Source organism: Rattus norvegicus, chromosome 9 (assembly GCF_021556685.1).
Source record: "Rattus norvegicus strain SHRSP/BbbUtx chromosome 9, alternate assembly SHRSP_T2T, whole genome shotgun sequence".
Taxonomy (NCBI): domain Eukaryota; kingdom Metazoa; phylum Chordata; class Mammalia; order Rodentia; family Muridae; genus Rattus; species Rattus norvegicus.
Genome location: NC_141542.1, coordinates 54,140,179 through 54,157,657, shown reverse-complemented (window position 1 = coordinate 54,157,657; position 17,479 = coordinate 54,140,179). Strand labels below are relative to the sequence as shown.

Sequence of the window (17,479 nt, the reverse complement as noted above, 5' to 3'; positions counted from 1 at the left end):
GAACTCAGAGTGTTGGAATCACATATAGTAGCAAAGAACCAGCCAGACGCTGGTTCACAATTACATGTGAACTTTAATCCATTTTCCAATGAAGGATGTAAAAACTAGAGTCAAACAACAGATATAATCAATGGCTCAGCACTTAGGAGGAGGAAACAGAAGGAAGAACTTTCCACAGGTTGGAGACCAACCTGAGTTAGTAGGAGACCTTAACTCAGAAAACAAGAAAGGGCCTGGTGTGACACACTGCTTTAATCCCAGCACTCAGGAAGCAGAGGCAGGCAGATCTCTGCAATTTCGGGCCCAGCCTGGTCTATACAGAGCATTCCAGGGTAGCCAGGGAAAACGAGAGGGAATCAGGCAAGATGGCGGAGTGCCTGCTGCAACGCCTGACCTCCTAAGTTTGAACCCCATGAGCCACAAGGTGGAAGGAGAGAGTCGTCCCCTGAAAGTGGTTGTCTGACCCCCACACATGTACCACGGTGTGCACTCACGCGTACATATGCATACATACACACGTAATTTTAAAATGTAATTAAAACAAAGAAGAATACCAGCAAGACAGCTCAGTGGGTAAAGACACTTGCAGGTCAAACCCAGTGACATCCCCAGAAGCCACAGAAAGGTGGAGGGAGAAAAAAGCAACTTCACAAGTTGTCTGAGCTCCGCATGCATGCCCGTCCCTCCCCCCAAAAACACTGTGCTCCCAGCAAATACACACAAAATAAACAGCCGGGAGCCCTACCCCACCCCCGAGCTACTTGAAAGAATCGGGGAGGCGGGGAGTTTTGAGAATGGGGGCTGGACGGCATTCCCCTCCTAGGGTGGACTTTCTAGTACTTGGAGAAAGAGAATTTTGCAAGCCACAAGCCCTGCACTCCGTGCCACTTCCTGTACCGGAAGCTTGCGACTGGAAACTGTGTGGCGGCTGCAGCCCCCAGGGTGTCCACTTCACTGAGGAGAGGATGCAGATTGTTGCAGATATGAGGATGTGTCCCATCAGGTGGCAGAAGGGAGGTGCGTCCTTTGAACTTCAGAGGGAAAAGCTACCAGATGCTTGGGGGCTCGGCATGTTAAGTTGTATGAAGCGCGCATCTAGGGAGTTCCAGTAAACACTCACTGTGGACTCAGAGCCTGAGAAGAAATTAAACCCATGCCCCCAACCTCCAGACGTGCGTCTAGGAGAGGTTGTGTGGCTTCCTGCAGGAAACCTCCCTACACCTCACACTGGCTAGAGAGGTCTGTTTGTGCAGGTGGCTGAAGTCGGGCAGGCCAGATTTGTCTCCATAGCTAAAGGAACATCAGGCCTCAACAGGGAAACCTCTGGCAGGTGTCCTGGGAGGGGAGGGGATGGAGTCTCAGCCCTCCAGAGAGGCCATACTTAATGCCACCACCTTCCCCTGTACCACCTCCTCCCCGCCCAGCCACAAGGAAAAGCCTCCTCCACCGCTGCCCTCCTGGATCCTCCCCCCAACCCCATCAACACACACACACACACACACACACACACACACACACACACACACACACACACACACAGAGTGATTCAGCTCTCCTTCTGGGCTTGGGGCTGTTGTGAATATTTTTTTTTCTTTTTTTTTCGGAGCTGGGGACCGAACCCAGGGCCTTGCACTTGCTAGGCAAGCGCTCTACCAGGCTGTTGTGAATATTAAAACAAACTCTGGCCATGATGACTATTCCTGGTCCTCAACTTGACTATATCGGGAATGAACTACCATCCAGAAATGAAGGGCACACCTGTGAGATTTTTTGCTGGGTTTGAAGAGGGCAGATCTACTTCTAGTCTGGACCTTTGAGGTAGGAAGACACACCACACACGTCTTTGATCCGGATTTTGAGGCAGGAAGACAAACCTTTAATCTGGGCCACACCTTCTGCTGGAAGCCTATATATACAGGGACGGGGAAGACGGAAGCTTTTGCTCTTTGCCTGCTTGCCCTAAGCCTGCTAGCTTGTCTGTTCCTTCACTAGCATTAGAGCCTACTCATACCGAAGACCAGCGGAGACACCCAGCCCTGTGGACTAAGCAGCTATGGGGAATCTTGGACTTTTTGTTCCCAGCCAGCCATTGTAGGATTCGCTGACCTGCAGCCTGCAAGTCATTCTGATTTATGTGGTGCAGCCCCAGCATTCTCTTGCGCCCTCTAGGGGAATCTCTGGGGTACTGAAAACTGCCAAGCACTGTGAAGGAGGCTGGGAAGATTGAAAGTGACCATCATCCATGCAAAAGAACCCAAGCTGAGTAGGAGAAGAACCGATTGCTCTGCAGCTCACAGCAGCCACTTGCTGTGTGCCCTTCTTGGGTGCTTCTCAAATGGCTGGCTCCTTCTGCGATCTTCAAACCACCGTGACGGTTGTCAGAATCCAACATTGGAGTCACCGACAGTCAGCCTATCCCTGCGCAAGGTACCAAAGGCCTGGGGTGGACAATGCAGGTGCTGACCTGTTCCCTGGAGGCAACAGTCCAAAACAGACTTGGCAAAATGAGGAAGTGTTCTGTACAGTACGCAAGCACCAAGGAGGAAAACACTGGGAATGAAAGATCTATTGGAGTATCATGTGGAATTCCGGTCCGGGCAGGACTCACTGAGGAGACATCTGGAGTCAAGATGTCAAGAGGGTACTGGGTATTGGGAGGGGGAACAGCAATCAGAAAAGCCTGAGGCAGGAATGTGTTGTGAAGTGGAGTCTCTAGCCCTAGTAACTGGAGTATTTGAGGAGCTGGGATGTAACTTGGCCCTCAGAGTGCTTGCTTAGCATGCACAGGGCCCTGTACCAAAGCATCACACAGTGGTACACACCTGTAGTCCCAGTGCTCAGAAGATACAGACCAGGAATTCAAAGAATGAGCCATAGAGGTGTCTCGCAGGAGTATATGCTAGTCTTGCAGAGGATCTGTGTTCGGTTCCCAGAGCCCACTTAAGGCAGCACCCAACCTCCTAGAAACTCCAGCTCCAGGGGATCTAACGCCCTCCTCTGGTCAATGTGGGCATGTGTACTCCTGGGCATATAGACCTGAGAAGGCTAGGCTTATTCTGTGACAGACTTCAAATGGGCAGTTAGGAAGACTAGGTCTAAGAACTGGGCAGGTTCAGGCAAGCCCAAGCAAGTCAATTACTAATAGGACAAACAAAACAAAACACCCAGGGTCCATCCTTCACGCTCTGATAATGGTTCTAGAGATGGAGTAAGATAAAGCTCATCTACGCCAGAATTCCAATGTGCTTTAAAACAAGACTGTGAGCTCACTCGATTGTCTCTCTGTCCTGGTAAGGGGAGACCCCAGCGTGCTGGACTTCTGCAGAATAAAACACTCTCTGCGTTTACACACCATTTGAGTCTGGGGTGTCATTCTTTGGAGAATTGTGGACCCTTACACACACAGTCACACATACACATAAGGAAAAATAATCTAGATGTCCAAAGTAATCCATGGCTACATAGGGAGTCTGAAGTCAGCTTGGGATACGTGAGACTGTCTCAGAAAACAAACACATGAAGCAAAGAGCAGTGTTTGGTAATTACTGTATGAGGAAATGAAGATCCCAGAGATGGGCTTCAAGACAACCAGCTCCGGGCTCAAACGATGGCTCTAGGGTTGTTGTCTACCACTTGATGGCTCCTCTTTTGGCTTTTTTTTCTTCCTGGGCTTCAAGGTAGGGACTTAACTTCAAATCCTGTCAAAGAGAAAGAATATTTTTTTTCTCAGTATTCCCAGAGAATGCCCCCAACACAGCGCACTAGTTGGGCGGTTCCTATCTCTAAAGAGTGAGTCCCAACCAGTCTCTAAAGGCAAAGGTTGGATGTGGGTATGGTCACATCAGGCATGAGTGGAAGGAAGAAATACAAAGGATGCTGGGAAGGCCGAAAACCAATATATTACAGATATAAAATCACAGATAGATATAGATAGATAGGTATAGATATAAATATAGATATAGATGTATAGATATACTGAGCAGTACTTTGTGCCTGCAAATATACAGGCTTGAGAGTTCTCTAGGACACAGAGAGGAGAGAGAACACAGCAGCTTCCAAGCCAGACTCTAAAACTCAATGCCATCTGTTGGCTCACCCAGAGAGGGACAAAGGACAGGAAGCCCCACCAGTAGAGGGGAAATAAGACGAACAGGGACCCCCTCTTGGCGAAGGTGAAGATGGAGACAACTGTGGGCCCACAGGCAAGGGGTGCACACCTATACCCCTTGTCTTGGTAATGGGAGACCCCACCATGCTGAACTTCTACAATGGGACTTTCAGGAAAGGGACAGGAAATCTGGGTTGGGGTGGGCTACAGTTCAGAAATGGGAGCCCAGAGGCTGGACTGAAGCCATGAGTGTACACATGACCAGGCTGGTACATCTCATCTGAGCTCCAAAGGACCCCGGGCCCTACTTTCTACAGTGTCTCCAGCCCAGCGTAGTGTCTGGCACACAGTAGGTGCTGTCAGAATGAGGATGCTGAGGGTCAGAGCAGGCCTGGGCAGGACCAGTAGTGGACTAAGACTGGGTCCAACTCTAGGTCAGAGGAACAGCTAGAATCATGAGGTCTCAGACAGGCAGTACCTGTGAGGCTGGACACATTACAGCTGTCACCTCCTCCCTTTGGTCCAGTGATGACCAAGCTCTCAGGGCATAGTCGGGCAGCAGAGAGAGAGGATGAAGGGGTTGGCTCTGATGGGCTACCCCTCCCAACCCCTGTCTCTGTCTTCTTTGTGATATGGGGAGGCCAGGCCCATACCAGTAAGCTGTCGGGGAAAGACTGCCATAGTGAGGGACACTGGCCACTGTGTCTAGCACAGAGTGCTCACTAAACGCTTGCCTGAGTGGGGGCCAGCTCCATGAATAGCATCTACGGATGCTGGTGGGGAGTCAGCTGCCTCCTCTCCAAGTTTGTCCTCTCTTCCCTTCTGCCCTCTGTAGCTCCCTCCCCTCCTGTTCCCCCACTCCTGATCTTCATCTCATGCCCGAGCTCTGTCCCCACCCCTGGAAGACTGGCAAAGGTGGGAGTATGCGGGGAGCCCTATGGACTCGAACTCTCGGCTTTCTGGTCTTCTGGGTTGGCATCTTGTGCAGGGCCACCTCTGTCTAATATGTCAGGTTGCTTGCGACTTGAGCATGGCAAAGTTGAACTTAGTGGCCAGTAAAACTCCAGTTTCCGAGGTGGGCTGACTTTCCTACTTGGCAAGGAACCACACAGTGTCCTCTGGGGGGCAGTCTTGTCTTCAGTCCCTACGTGGACAAGTCTCTGACAGATGACCTTGGTGCTTCTCCATCACTCTACCCCTTTGGGGACTTTAACTAAGAACCCCCATGTTCTGTCCATGTGTGAGGAATTAGCCAGGGACCTCACAGTGTCCTTGCTGCCTGCTAGAGCTACAAGCACGCTGACCACACCACCAGGGACCACTGTCAGCCAGGGTCTGCCCTGCCACCACCTACCCCACCAGTTCACACACCTCCCTACCTACAGATCACATGCCCCCAAACCCCACGGTGGCCCAACCTAACCTTATATGCTCTGGGGACCAAACCAGCAGAGAAAAGCCCCAGTGTGTCCTGGCCTTCCTAAGGACCCAAGAGCACTTCCCTGCCTTGCTTAACACATTCTGCTCCAGAGGCTCCACACCATTGGACTTGGAGCCTCGAGTGATGCCTCTCCCATAGATCATCATCATCATCATCATCATCATCATCATCATCATCATCATCAATTTTATGTGTATGAGTACATTGTAGCTGTCTCCACACACACCAGAAGAGGGCATCAGATCTGCATGGTTGTGAGCTACCATGAGGTTTCTGGGAATTGAACTCAGAACCTCTGGAAGAGCAGTCTGTGCTCTTAACTGCTGAGCCACCTCTCCAGCTCCCATTAATTTTTTTAAAGGTTTTTATTTTATGCATATGAGTGTTCTATCTACACATAGACCTGTGTGCCAGAAGAGGGCATCAGACCCCATTTTAATTAGCAATAATCATGCCTCAGATAAACCTCATTGGCTACGATACTGCCACTGCGCAAAGCTCAGACCCCATTTTAGATGATGAGCCACCATGTGGTTTCTGGGAATTGAACTCAGGACCTCTGGGAGAGGAGCCAGTGCTCTTAACCGCTGAGCCATCTCTCCAGCCCCTCTCCCATAGATGTTAAGTAGGGGCTGAGCCCACCTTGGCTTGTGACCTTGTATTCTGGCAGTATCCCGTCAGTGGGCGCTGTTGGCATTCCTTCTAGGCCCCGCCCCACAGTTACCTGGCAACAGCCTGGTGTGCCTGACTTACTAAAAAAGTGTCTGCTTGCCCCCTCCTCACTCTCTCTTCTCCTCCTGTTCCCTTACCCTCCTCTCCCTCTTTCCTCATTCCCCTCCCGCCTCTCCATGTGTTCCATGTGCTAATGGACAGCTCTCTCGCTCTTGCTCTCTCTCTCCCTCTCCCTCTCTCTCTCTCTCTCTCTCTCTCTCTCTCTCTCTCTCTCTCTCTTCTGCCCTCCCAACTCCCCTCCCCATCCATGTTCTAAATAAACTCTATTCTATACTATACTGGTCATTGTGTGGCTGGTACCTCAGGGGGAAGGGATGCTTCAGCATGGGCCCACAGAGGCACCCCTTTCCCCACACCTTACCATGGCTCCACCAAACACAACCTGGCTTCCCTATCTTTTTATAAAACACAACAGGTCCCATCTGACTCCTCTGACTCACATCCCATCCCCATCCTCACCCTTCCCTTATAACTGGGGTGCCAGGCATGAAGTCCCAGCATGAGGAGTTATTTTGTGGCCCGAGCACATCCATTTTCCCACTGGTACAGTCCCTTCTTGCTGGGGTGAGACATGAATTCAGCCTTGAGCTGTAGACTTCAAGAGAAACTGTAGCCATGTATACTGTTACGGGGTTGCCGCTCTCCTGCCTCACTATACACAGGTGGCTATGACCCTTTGTTTCTGGAGAGCCCCCCCAAGTTGTCCAAAGGAAGGAAGCTGCTTTTCCCTCTTTTGACCTCCCAATCTCAGCCAGCACTTCCTATTGGCAGAAGTCAGATGGCGAGGGAGTTTGAAGAGAGTCAGGGCTCTGGTAGTAGTTTGAATAAGAACAGCCCCCAGAGGCTCACAGATTTGAATACTTGGCCACAGGGAGTGGTGCTATTTGAAAGGATTGGGAAGCAGTGTGTCCCTTGTGGGTGAGCTCTGAGGTTTCAAAATCCCACTCCAAGCCCAGAGTCTCTTGCTATTGCCTGCTGATCCAGATGTAGAAGTCTCAGCTACTTCTGCGTCATGTCTGCCTGTGTGCCACCATGCCTCCTGGCCTGCCACCAAGCTGATAACAGACTGAACTGTAAACCAACCCCCAATTCAACACCTTTTTTTTTTTTTATAAGACTTGCTGTGGTCACAGTGTCTCTTCATGCCCACAAACGCCGATTCAGACAGTCCTGCTGTGCAGAACAACAGGAAATGGAAGACTGCAGAGAGACAGCAGGGACGCCCCAGCAGGACCTCACCCAATTCCCCCCGCTGGGAACAGCAGAGAATCTCCAAGTGCTAGGGGGCCCTTACTGAGCAGAGAAACCTGGGCACTTGCTATTTTACAGAACAACCCAGCTGGGCCACTGCTTCCAACCAGCTAAACTGCAGGAACCAGCAAGTTTCATGGGACCCTTAGGGGGACAAGAGTCTCCCAGAGGACAGAAGACAAACATGAAGGAAGTCTGGGACCTGACACGTTGATGGGATGGCTAGGTGTTCTGCAGCACATTCAGCCACCCGCTAGGTGGCACCTCCATTAGAAGAGGGTCCAGTGCTCAGTGGGTATCTCATTCGGAAGGCTGTTTAGACCACGTGTGGGTTCAGTTCTCCAATCTCCTTGCCCTGGCTACCAACCAGACTGTCAGAGAGAGCCTCTGCAGCAGATGCAGGCTGGGATGCCGGCTGCTGCCCCTTGAGCCATCTCAGCCAGCAGACCTAGGCATTCTGGAAGGATCGATGGAAGTGAGAAAACACAGGGAGCCTCCAGAAACCTCAGCGAAACAGCCGCACCATTGATCCCGGAGGTGGGGAGGCTGGCCGCTTGTCTGTTGATACTTCTCCATCAGAAAGCAGCTCCAGGCTTGTAAGTCTTAGTAGAGATATTAAACCAGACTAGACTGTACTCAAAACGGTAATATCTTCTCCAATGAGTCACATGGGAGTCTGCGCTGGCTAGTTTTCTGTCAACTTGACACAAGCTACAGTTATGTGAAAGAAGAGAACCTCAATTGAGAAAATGCCTCCATAAGATCCAGCTGTAGGGCATTTTTCTCAATTAGTGATTGATGGAGCCGTCCCTGGGCTGGTGGTCTTTGGTTCTATAAGAAAGCAGGCTGAGCAAACCATGGGGAGCAATCCAGTAAGCAGCACCCCTCCCTGGCCTCCTTATCAGCTCCTGCCTCCAGGTTCCTGCCCTCACTGCTTTTGATGATATGCTGATATATTTCGCTGTGAGTGAAGTAACCCTTTCCTCCCCAGCTTGCTTTTGGTAGTGGTCTATCACAGCAGGGTCCATGGAAATTGCTATGGCATTTCAGTCAATAACAGATTGTTGTATAGGACAGCAGTCCCATGAGGTCATATCTTTTAGAGGCTAGGAGTATAGCTCAGTGTGTGTGTGTGTGTCTGTGTCTGTGTCTGTGTATGTATGTACATGTGTGTGTGGACATGTGGTGTATATGTGTGAGTCTATGTGTGAGTGTATACATGTGTGTATGTGTATATATGCAGTTTATTTGTGTTAGTGTGTATGCATGTGAGTGTGTATACATGTGTGTGCATGCGGCTTATGTGTGTGAGTCTACTGTGTGTATATATGTATATGTGCATACATGTGTGCATACCTGTATGTATGTGTGTATATGTGGTGTATGTGTGTGAGTCTATGTGTGTATGTGTTTGTATATGTGTGTGCATACATGTGTGTATACCTATGTATATGTGTGTATATGTGGTATTTGTGTGTGTGTGTGTGTATGTTAGATCACTTGCCTACCATGCATAAGCCTCTGGGTTCAATCTCTAGCACCACATAAGACATATGCTTTCCCACCTAGAGAAGTCATACCAACTTAGTGTGGGTAAGTATGCTCTGTGGAGTTAAGTTCTATGGTAGTCAATTACTGGTGGTGGTACCTAACACATCTCTCAGACTGTATTCTCATCAGTAAGTGACGCATGCATGTATACACATGTATGAACCTGTTTATGAGCAGGCAGGTGGACCCCTGCTATTCAGCTATTCAGTTCAGACTCCCCAAGTGTGTGTTCCTAATGTTCCTACTGTGCTGGCCTCCATGACCTCCCACCAGTCAATAGGGGGAACAAGTGGTCATGGTTACAAATGAGTCTACAAATATTCAGGCCCCACCCAGATGCAGGCAGCAGCCACACCAGTGGCTACTCAGGAAAAGTGGCCATGAAGAAGCAGACGTCTTGATGAGTTTGTCTAGTGTAGATCCTATACCAGAGCCTTAGCCTCTGAACGAATGAGACTTTGAGCTGAATAATTCCTTAGTGGGTGGCCGGGCACTCCTGTGTATTGTAAGATGCCTAACAGCATCTTTAGCCTCTACCCACCAGATGCCAGAACACACAGACACACACACACACACACACACACACACACACACATTCATACACATACACATATACATATACACATATACATGCATACACACATATACACATATATAAACACACATACACATGCATGCATATACACACACACATATACATATATACATACATACACCCACAACCTGTGGGTCTCAACCCCTACAGGGGTCGAATATCATCAGATGTCCTGCATATCAGAGATTTACATTACTATTCAAAACCGAGCAAAATTACAGTTCTGAGGTAACAAGAAAATAATTGTACGCTTGAGGGTCACCATAAAATGAGGAACTATATTAAAGGGTCGCAGCATCGGAAAGGTTGAGAACCGCCACCTTGACTGGATTTAGAATCCCCTACAAGACTGCTGAAGTATACTTTTGAATGTGTCTGGGAGGGCGTTTACAGAGAAAATTAATTGAGGAGGAAAGACACGCCCTCCAAGTGGGTGCAACGCCCTCCAGGGGGCCGTGGTCTGAAGGGAAGGAAAGAGAGCACCAGCTGAGGCTCTGCACCCTCTTCCTCTTTGCTTCCACGTCAGCCACGATGTGAATAGCTCTCCTCCCCCACAGGAACCACCGGCCATATTCTGCTCAGACACGGGACCAACCAACCAGTGACTGACCTTATGAGTAAAGTAAAATTGGTCACAGTGATGGCAAGAAGAGAAAGCAGACTCGGCTTAAGAGGGCTTCCTGCTTCTTGTAGAAGAGGCTCCAAGTTTGGTTTCCCAGCACCCATGCCAGCCAGCTGACAGCTACCTGAAACTCCAGCTCCAATGCCTCGAACTCGAACTCACATGGACATACCCCTCTACACACATAAAATCACAAAAATGGGGGCTGGGGACTTAGCTCAGTGGTAGAGCGCTTGCCTAGCAAGCACAAGGCCCTGGGTTCGGTCCCCAGCTCCTAAAAATAAATAAATAAATAAATAAATAAATAAATAAATAAATAAATAAATAAATAAATAAATAAAACCTCACAGTTTGCCCACAGCGATCCTCACCCTCCACTGGCACTACAATCTTCCAAACCAGCACCGTACACTGGGAAGTGTGCTCAAACACATGCCAAGTACCTTGCCCTGGTCCTTCATACTCTATTAGCACAAGCATCCAGTGGTTCGGTCAAGATAGGTAGAAAGGTTTCTGTAGAACACACCTCACAGCTCTACTTCTAAATACCTCTCCATGACAAGACTCCATGACAAAACTTCCCTTGCGTTGTGATTCCAAGTCCTGGTTGAGACAGAGAAGAGGAGCCCGCCCCTCCCTGGGCACAGGGCAGGTGGCAAGCACAGTTCAAGTCTGTTAAAGTCATCATCACTGTTGACTTTAACGTTCTACACGTTTCTATAGCAAGCACTACTTCTGATGTTCGTTTCCTGTAAATGAGCAGACACTAGGATGGGACAATTCGACACCTCCCCCCCACCCCCCAATTAGCATCGGCGGCACCTTCTCTTGTCTTTTAAGCTGCCTGTGAGCAAAAGGACTGTGGATCTTAACAGTTTGTGTTCGCCAGAACTGGCCATCTTAGATACCCCGCTGAAGCCTTGAGACAACAAGGCAGATTACAGCGGATCACCTTGGCTTGCTGGGGCCCCAGTCCTAGGCAGAGCTGTCGGAAACAGTTTATGCCACACTTTCTGCAGTCACAGTGTAGTGAATTAGTTCTGCTTTGGCCAAGTAGGGAGCCTTTTCCCTAAAGGAGTGACTTCTATGGCCCTGGGGCAAGCCTGTGATTGGTCCAGAATAGAAGCCTGGGAAACCAGGATTGGCCCAAACAAGTTGCTGTGATTGGTCCCAAACTGCCCTTCAAGATGATTTAAGCAGGCTGCTTTGCTCCCTCAGAGCTGGCTGTGGGGCAATCTCCTGTTGTTTCCTACTGTTCCAGTGTCAGATCCAATAAGGGTTTCTGCCTGGTCTTGCTTCGCTGACTTTCAGCAGTGTGGTCTGAGCTCAAATGAAGCCGTGCAGCAGAAGGCAGCCTGCAGGAGGTGTGTGACAGCTGAGCGAGCGAACGCCTGAGGCCAAAGCTTGAACAAAAATGATCCTGACAGGTAGGTGAACTCAACACTGCTCAGGGTCACCAATAGGTGCTACCCAAACACAGCCCAGTCCAGTGTGGTTCTCAAACCCAATATTGCCAACGCTGCGTTTCCAAACCGCCCAACGTGAAGTCTGCATCCCCAGCTCTAGAACTCAAAGTTCCTATATCAACTGGTCAACAGCTGAAGAGACCCACGTGTTCTCAGAGCATTTCTCAGTGGCTGGTGCTGGACACACCGTCAAATAACCTTGCTTGTGACTGCTACCCACCACTGGTCCACTGAAGACGTGACATAGGGGAGGCCTTTGCGTGCCATCCCACAGGTAAAGTAGTTGTCTGCTGAGACCTCCGCCCATTCTCCAGCAGCGCCCACAGACCTGAGCCAACTTAGCTCTGCAAGCATGGTGGCGCTATGGCCCAGGACCCGCTAAAGGATCCAGGCTGGGAATCCCACCAGCCACCACTACTCTGCTCGTAGTGATCCCAGCCACTCCCAGAACCCGTTCAGAAACTGCACACACACACACACACACGCACGCACGCACGCACGCACGCACGCACGCACGCACGCACGCACACGCAAATGCTGCCCCAACCGAGGCATGTACCCCCAAGTCACCCTCGTGACAAGACTGACAACCGAAGAGACAGCTGAAGAGTTCCTCCAGTGGCAGAGCAGAAAGAAGAAGGGAAGGGAAGCTGCCAATTCTTTAGGGTGTGGGGTCTCAGATCCCAGTCTAAGAGCTGTAGTTCTGGCGACAGCCAAGAGCCAGACATGCCAACACGAGAGGCGTGCATGAGACTTACCGCTAGGGGGCGCCACCTGCCATCGCTTCCACCCACCCTCACTGAAGTGAAGCTCACATTTCTAGAGACAGCTCTAGAAAAATTTCTTGCCTACCTTTGATTTCTGTCCAGGTAGCGCGAAAGAACCCTCCGGCAGTGGCTGGGTGGCAGTTTGTTGGCCCCTCCACGGGCTTAGACAAAAGAATTGAACTTCGGGTACTTCTGCTTTCCCGTAAATTTTTTCAGGTGCTTATCTTGGGAATTTTGCCACCAAGCCTTCCCGTTCATTATGAAAATATTGTACGTCATCTTCGCCGGAGAAAACCTAAAACAAAGAAAACAAACCACACTGCTTACTAAACACACAGGAAGGCTACTGTCTGCCTGTTGGGTGGGGATGTAGGCTGCAGTTTCTGATGGATCTGAATTCTGTTACCTCAGGGAAAGTCTGTCCTGAATGACATGCCCTCTGACCTAGGGTCACAAGGTGCCTCTCAGAAACTCCTCCACTGCTTGCTTTCCTCCCACACCCCCGGCTTGTCCTAACCAGTTCTTAAGAGAAAATAGCTGGTCCAAGGATGGGCCCTGGTCAGGGTTGTGAAGTGAACTAAGATTACTTTCAGATCCCCCAAATTCAGACTCTGTTTGCTTCAGGAGCTTCATGCCTGTGTCAGAAGAGTGATCTGAACGTGAGGTAGCTGTTGGCTAGTCTGCTTGGGCTTAACATCCAGAGGCCTTGGCATTTAGAGAAAATAGTGACACACTCCTCAAGAGAAATGTAACTACTATTGCCTCAGACCCAAAGTAAAGAGGCAAGATGAATGTTGTCACAGGAGGAGACCTGTAACTGGCATTAACCCACCCCTTACAGGATTCTGAGAGATTCTAGGAGGAGTGGCTGCTTGGTAGCTACTAGAGACAGTCTACTCAGCACAGGCGAACCAATGTAAACAAACTGAATTGAGCCCCATTCTCTTCCCCCATCAAGTCTCCTCCCTCTGCATCTTAAAAGTGGTGCTTTGGTTTTTCTCTGGACTCCTAGCTTCTGCAGCCAGGTGTGGTGGCACGGGCCTTTAGTCCCAGCACTCCAGAGGCAGAAGCGGATAGATCTCTGAGTTCAAGGCCAGCCTGGTCTACAGAGTGACTTCCAGGACAGCCAGAGCTACACAGTGAAACCCTGCTTCGGGGGTCAGGGGAGGGAATAGAGTCCTAGTTTCCAGTCTTCTAACCAGAGACTCTGCCGTCTCCCTTCCAGAGAAACCTTGGCTAATCTACATGGCCCAGAGAAGTAAGTATAGCCTAAATCAGGGACTCCAGAGCTTCAATGTACCTCAGCAGCCAGAGTGCCTGAAACCCATCACCTGGGACTTTTTTTTTTTTTTTTTGGTTCTTTTTTTCGGACTGGGGACCGAACCCAGGGCCTTGCGCTTCCTAGGCAAGGGCTCTACCACTGAGCTAAATCCCCAACCCCATCACCTGGGACTTTTATTGACCATGCTGGGTGATGCTGAGATCTAACAGGAAGACATTAGTGCCTACCTAACATCTGGGATTTGTAAGAAGCAACTATGTTTCAAAATCCCCGTGTCCTTTGTTTGGTTAAAAAAACAAAACAGGGCTGGAGAGATGGCTCCGTGGTTAAGAGCACTGACTGCTCTTCCAGAGGTCCTGAGTTCAAATCCCAGCAACCACATGGTGGCCAACAGCCATCTGTAAAGGGATCTAATGCCCCCTTCTGGTATGTCAGACATACTAGGTACAGTGTATTCATAAATAAAATAAATCTTAAAAAAAAAAAAACAACAACAACAACAACAACCCACTTATTTTAACTTGCATGTATGGGCGCTTTTTTTGCCAGTGTGTACCGAATGCATGCAGTGCCCTGAGAGGCCAGAAGAGGGCACTGGATCCCCAGAGTTGGAGCTGACGGTGTTTCTGAGCTACCTGTGCAGAGAGTAGAACCTGAGCCATCTCTCCACCACCCAGTTCCTGACTTCTTAGCAGGCAGGTGCCAAGAGCCACTCACTTTGGCTGTCTCCGCCTTACACACATGACCAGCATGAGCACCACCAGCACTGCCACCAGGAGGATCGAAGCCATGGCAGTGGTAGCAGAAATGATGTTCTTCTGCAGGAAGCTCAGCAGCTGGGAACAAGGCGGACTCTCCCTGTAAGCAACTAAAGAGGAAGACACAAGAGCGGTAGCTAGAGGTGGCTTGACCGGCAACCGCGACAACCCAGTGGGTGACCCTGCTCAGAGCAGTTTAAACACTAGGGAGTCAGTCACTGGCTCCAAAAGTCCAGCAGGGGAAGAGACAGGCCTTGCCGCCAGGGACAGCTGAGATTTAGAGGATGTGGGCTGACAAGTAGCAGCACATTCATGAGGAAGGATGGGCAAACCATAGTGTGCAGGAGGCAAGAAGCCAGGAGGTGAGGTGCATGGGGAGACAGAGTGCAGAGGGGGTGGGAAGGAGGCAAGAGCATCCTACTTCAAAGGCTTGGAGAATCACCGAGGTGGGGCTGATAGTGCAGTTCAATAGTGACCCACTTGTTTAACATACAGGAGGCACTGGATTAAATCTCCAGCGTGGGAGACTGGACAGCAAAGGGTCAGGTATTTGAGTTACAGCTACTCACCTGGCAGTAGCCAAAACTTCTCTTTACTACTCTCTCCTTCCTGCCCCACCAGCTTTCAGAAATTCTACTGCAGATTCAGTCTGCCTTGTGTGTGTAAGCATGATTGGCCATCTTGACTGTGATCTTGATTCATACATAGGAGATTAGAATAAGTGCTCGTGTGTGTGTGGGTGTGTGTGTGAGAGAGAGTGTGTGTAAGAGTGTGTGTGCATGAATGTGTATATGAATGTGTGTCTAAGTGTGTGTATGAGTATGTATGTGAGTGTGTGTGTATGAGTGTGTATGTGAATGTGTGTGTAAGTGTGTGTGAGTGTGTGTTTAGGAGTGTGTGCGAGTATGTGTGTGCATGAGTGTGTATATGAATGTGTGTCTAAGTGTATGTATGAGTATGTATGTGAGTGTGTGTGTATGAGTGTGTATGTGAATGTGTGTGTGAGTGTGTGTTTAGGAGTGTGTGTGTGAGTGTGTGTGCATGAGTGTGTATATGAATGTGTGTGTAAGTGTGTGTATGAGTATGTATGTGAGTGTGTGTGTAAGTGTGTGTGTGTGTTTAGGAGTGTGTGTATAAGAGTGTGTATATGAGTGTGTGTATGTGTGTATGAGTGTGTATATGAGTGTGTATATGAGTGTGTGTATGTGTGTGTGTGTGTGTGTGTGTGTGTGTGTGCTCGCGCAGCCATATTTCCATGGCTGACATGTGAGACAGTGACAGAAGGCGGAGATCCATCTTGAATTTGGGTGGCACCATCCGAAAAGGCTAAGGGCCCACACAGAATATAAATAGGAAAAAGGAGGGAGCCAGCTAACGAGGGGAGTTATTTTCCTCTGCTTCCTGGCCAGCATTTAGTTGGTGGCTCTTCTCCACTGACTGATGCCATTCTGCCTCATCAGAGCCTCAAAACAAGGGGCCACTGGCCATAGACTGGCACCTCGGAAATCCAGAGCCAAGTTAAACCCTTGAATTTGTTCCTCTCAGGTATCTGTCGCAGTGATGAAAAACTAACCAAGATTGTGGTTTGAGAGATTCCTGACTGTCATCCTGTGTAGACGGTGCCAGAGATGACTGACTTCTGACAACTCTTGGGGAATTTGAGAAATCACAAGGCTGGCTTTGGAATGGCACTGAGCATGGGTTTGGGGTACAAAAAAATCATGGTTAGATCTCAAAGGAAGGAGACCCCAGCTGACATTTGGGGACTCGGGGGGCGTCTGTGATCCCATTTGTAATCTGGCCAGAGGAAGAGGAAGACTGAGGGCTGGGGGAAAAGATACATTGAGAGGAATGAGCGTCCATTGAGAAATGCTAAAGAGAGTGGGCAACACAGGCAGGGAGTACTGCTCAAGGGCTTTCTTGGGGAATGGGGGAAAGCCGGAGCCCAAAACTTCCAGGTCCAGAAGGAACATCTCTGAGGGCTACCCAGCAATAATCCAGCATTAGCAAGTTTAAAATTATATTTTCTTTGTTTTGTATGTTCATGTGTGTGTGAGTGTGCATACACTCAATGTACACACTCGTAGCCAACTTGTGGGCGACAGCGCTCTTTTTCTACCATGTGGATCTGGAGGATTAAATCCAGTTGTCAGGCTTGTTGTTTAATTTCTGAAAGTGAGGGGGTAATATCAGGGCATCATTTTGATGGAGAGGCTGTATGGAGGGGTATATTGGGTGTGGTACCAGCATGGGTTCAGCCTCTCCCCACTGTCAACAAGTGTGAGCTAGCTCAGTCAACCCAATAAGAAGGAAGAAGCCAGACCCACAGGAAACTAGGTTAACCTAGGACAGCTTCAGGACCCAACAGGGATCCCACATTCTAAATGACACTGACAATTTAGAAAAAAACAAAATAAAACATGAAAATCCTTTAGAAAAGATGGTCAGCTTTTTAAAACTTATGTAATATATACATAGTGTGTAGATCTTATGATTGTCTGTTTTCTGTTCTGCTTTGTAGACAGTCTCACTATGTAGCCCAGGCTGGCCTCAAACTCACGGTCCTCCTGCCTCAGCCTACAGGAATGTGACCCACACTAGCTGACTACACATTTCTGCAGGTGAATTAAAGGCACACTGACTCTATTATGCTAAAATACCATGAAATAAAAAGACTTATTCTGGAACCTTCCACCCTGGAGACTCTTACTTAGGTCCTATTTTAAGGATGATACCTTGAGCGTTTTCCTGGAGTGCTTCTTTGCCGCCAGCAGTTAATTGATGGCTTAAATCCCTGTTGAATAGAGATGGTTCTTTATCTTTATTCTTCTCAGCAGCATGAGCTACAAAAGACGAAAGAGAAGTCTAGATTGATGCCACCCCAAAGGTCCATGTACTAAAGGCTC

The 17,479-nt window shown here is 49.2% G+C and overlaps 1 protein-coding gene and 1 pseudogene across 1 annotated transcript in view; both read right to left on the bottom strand.

The window, feature by feature from the left end:
- Positions 1-3,529: 3,529 nt before the first annotated feature.
- Positions 3,530-17,479, bottom strand: part of C9h2orf92 (similar to human chromosome 2 open reading frame 92) — a 40,342-nt gene continuing 26,392 nt past the window's right edge. The window contains exons 6-9 of the mRNA NM_001433414.1: positions 17,309-17,416; positions 14,533-14,683; positions 12,619-12,828; positions 3,530-3,698 (exon numbers count right to left, since the gene is read on the bottom strand). Of these exons, the coding sequence (NP_001420343.1) occupies positions 12,696-12,828; positions 14,533-14,683; positions 17,309-17,416 (392 nt within the window). The 3' untranslated portion in view covers positions 3,530-3,698; positions 12,619-12,695. The remainder of the gene's footprint in view (positions 3,699-12,618; positions 12,829-14,532; positions 14,684-17,308; positions 17,417-17,479) is intronic.
- LOC120094966 (U4 spliceosomal RNA) lies at positions 5,920-6,049 on the bottom strand (annotated as a pseudogene).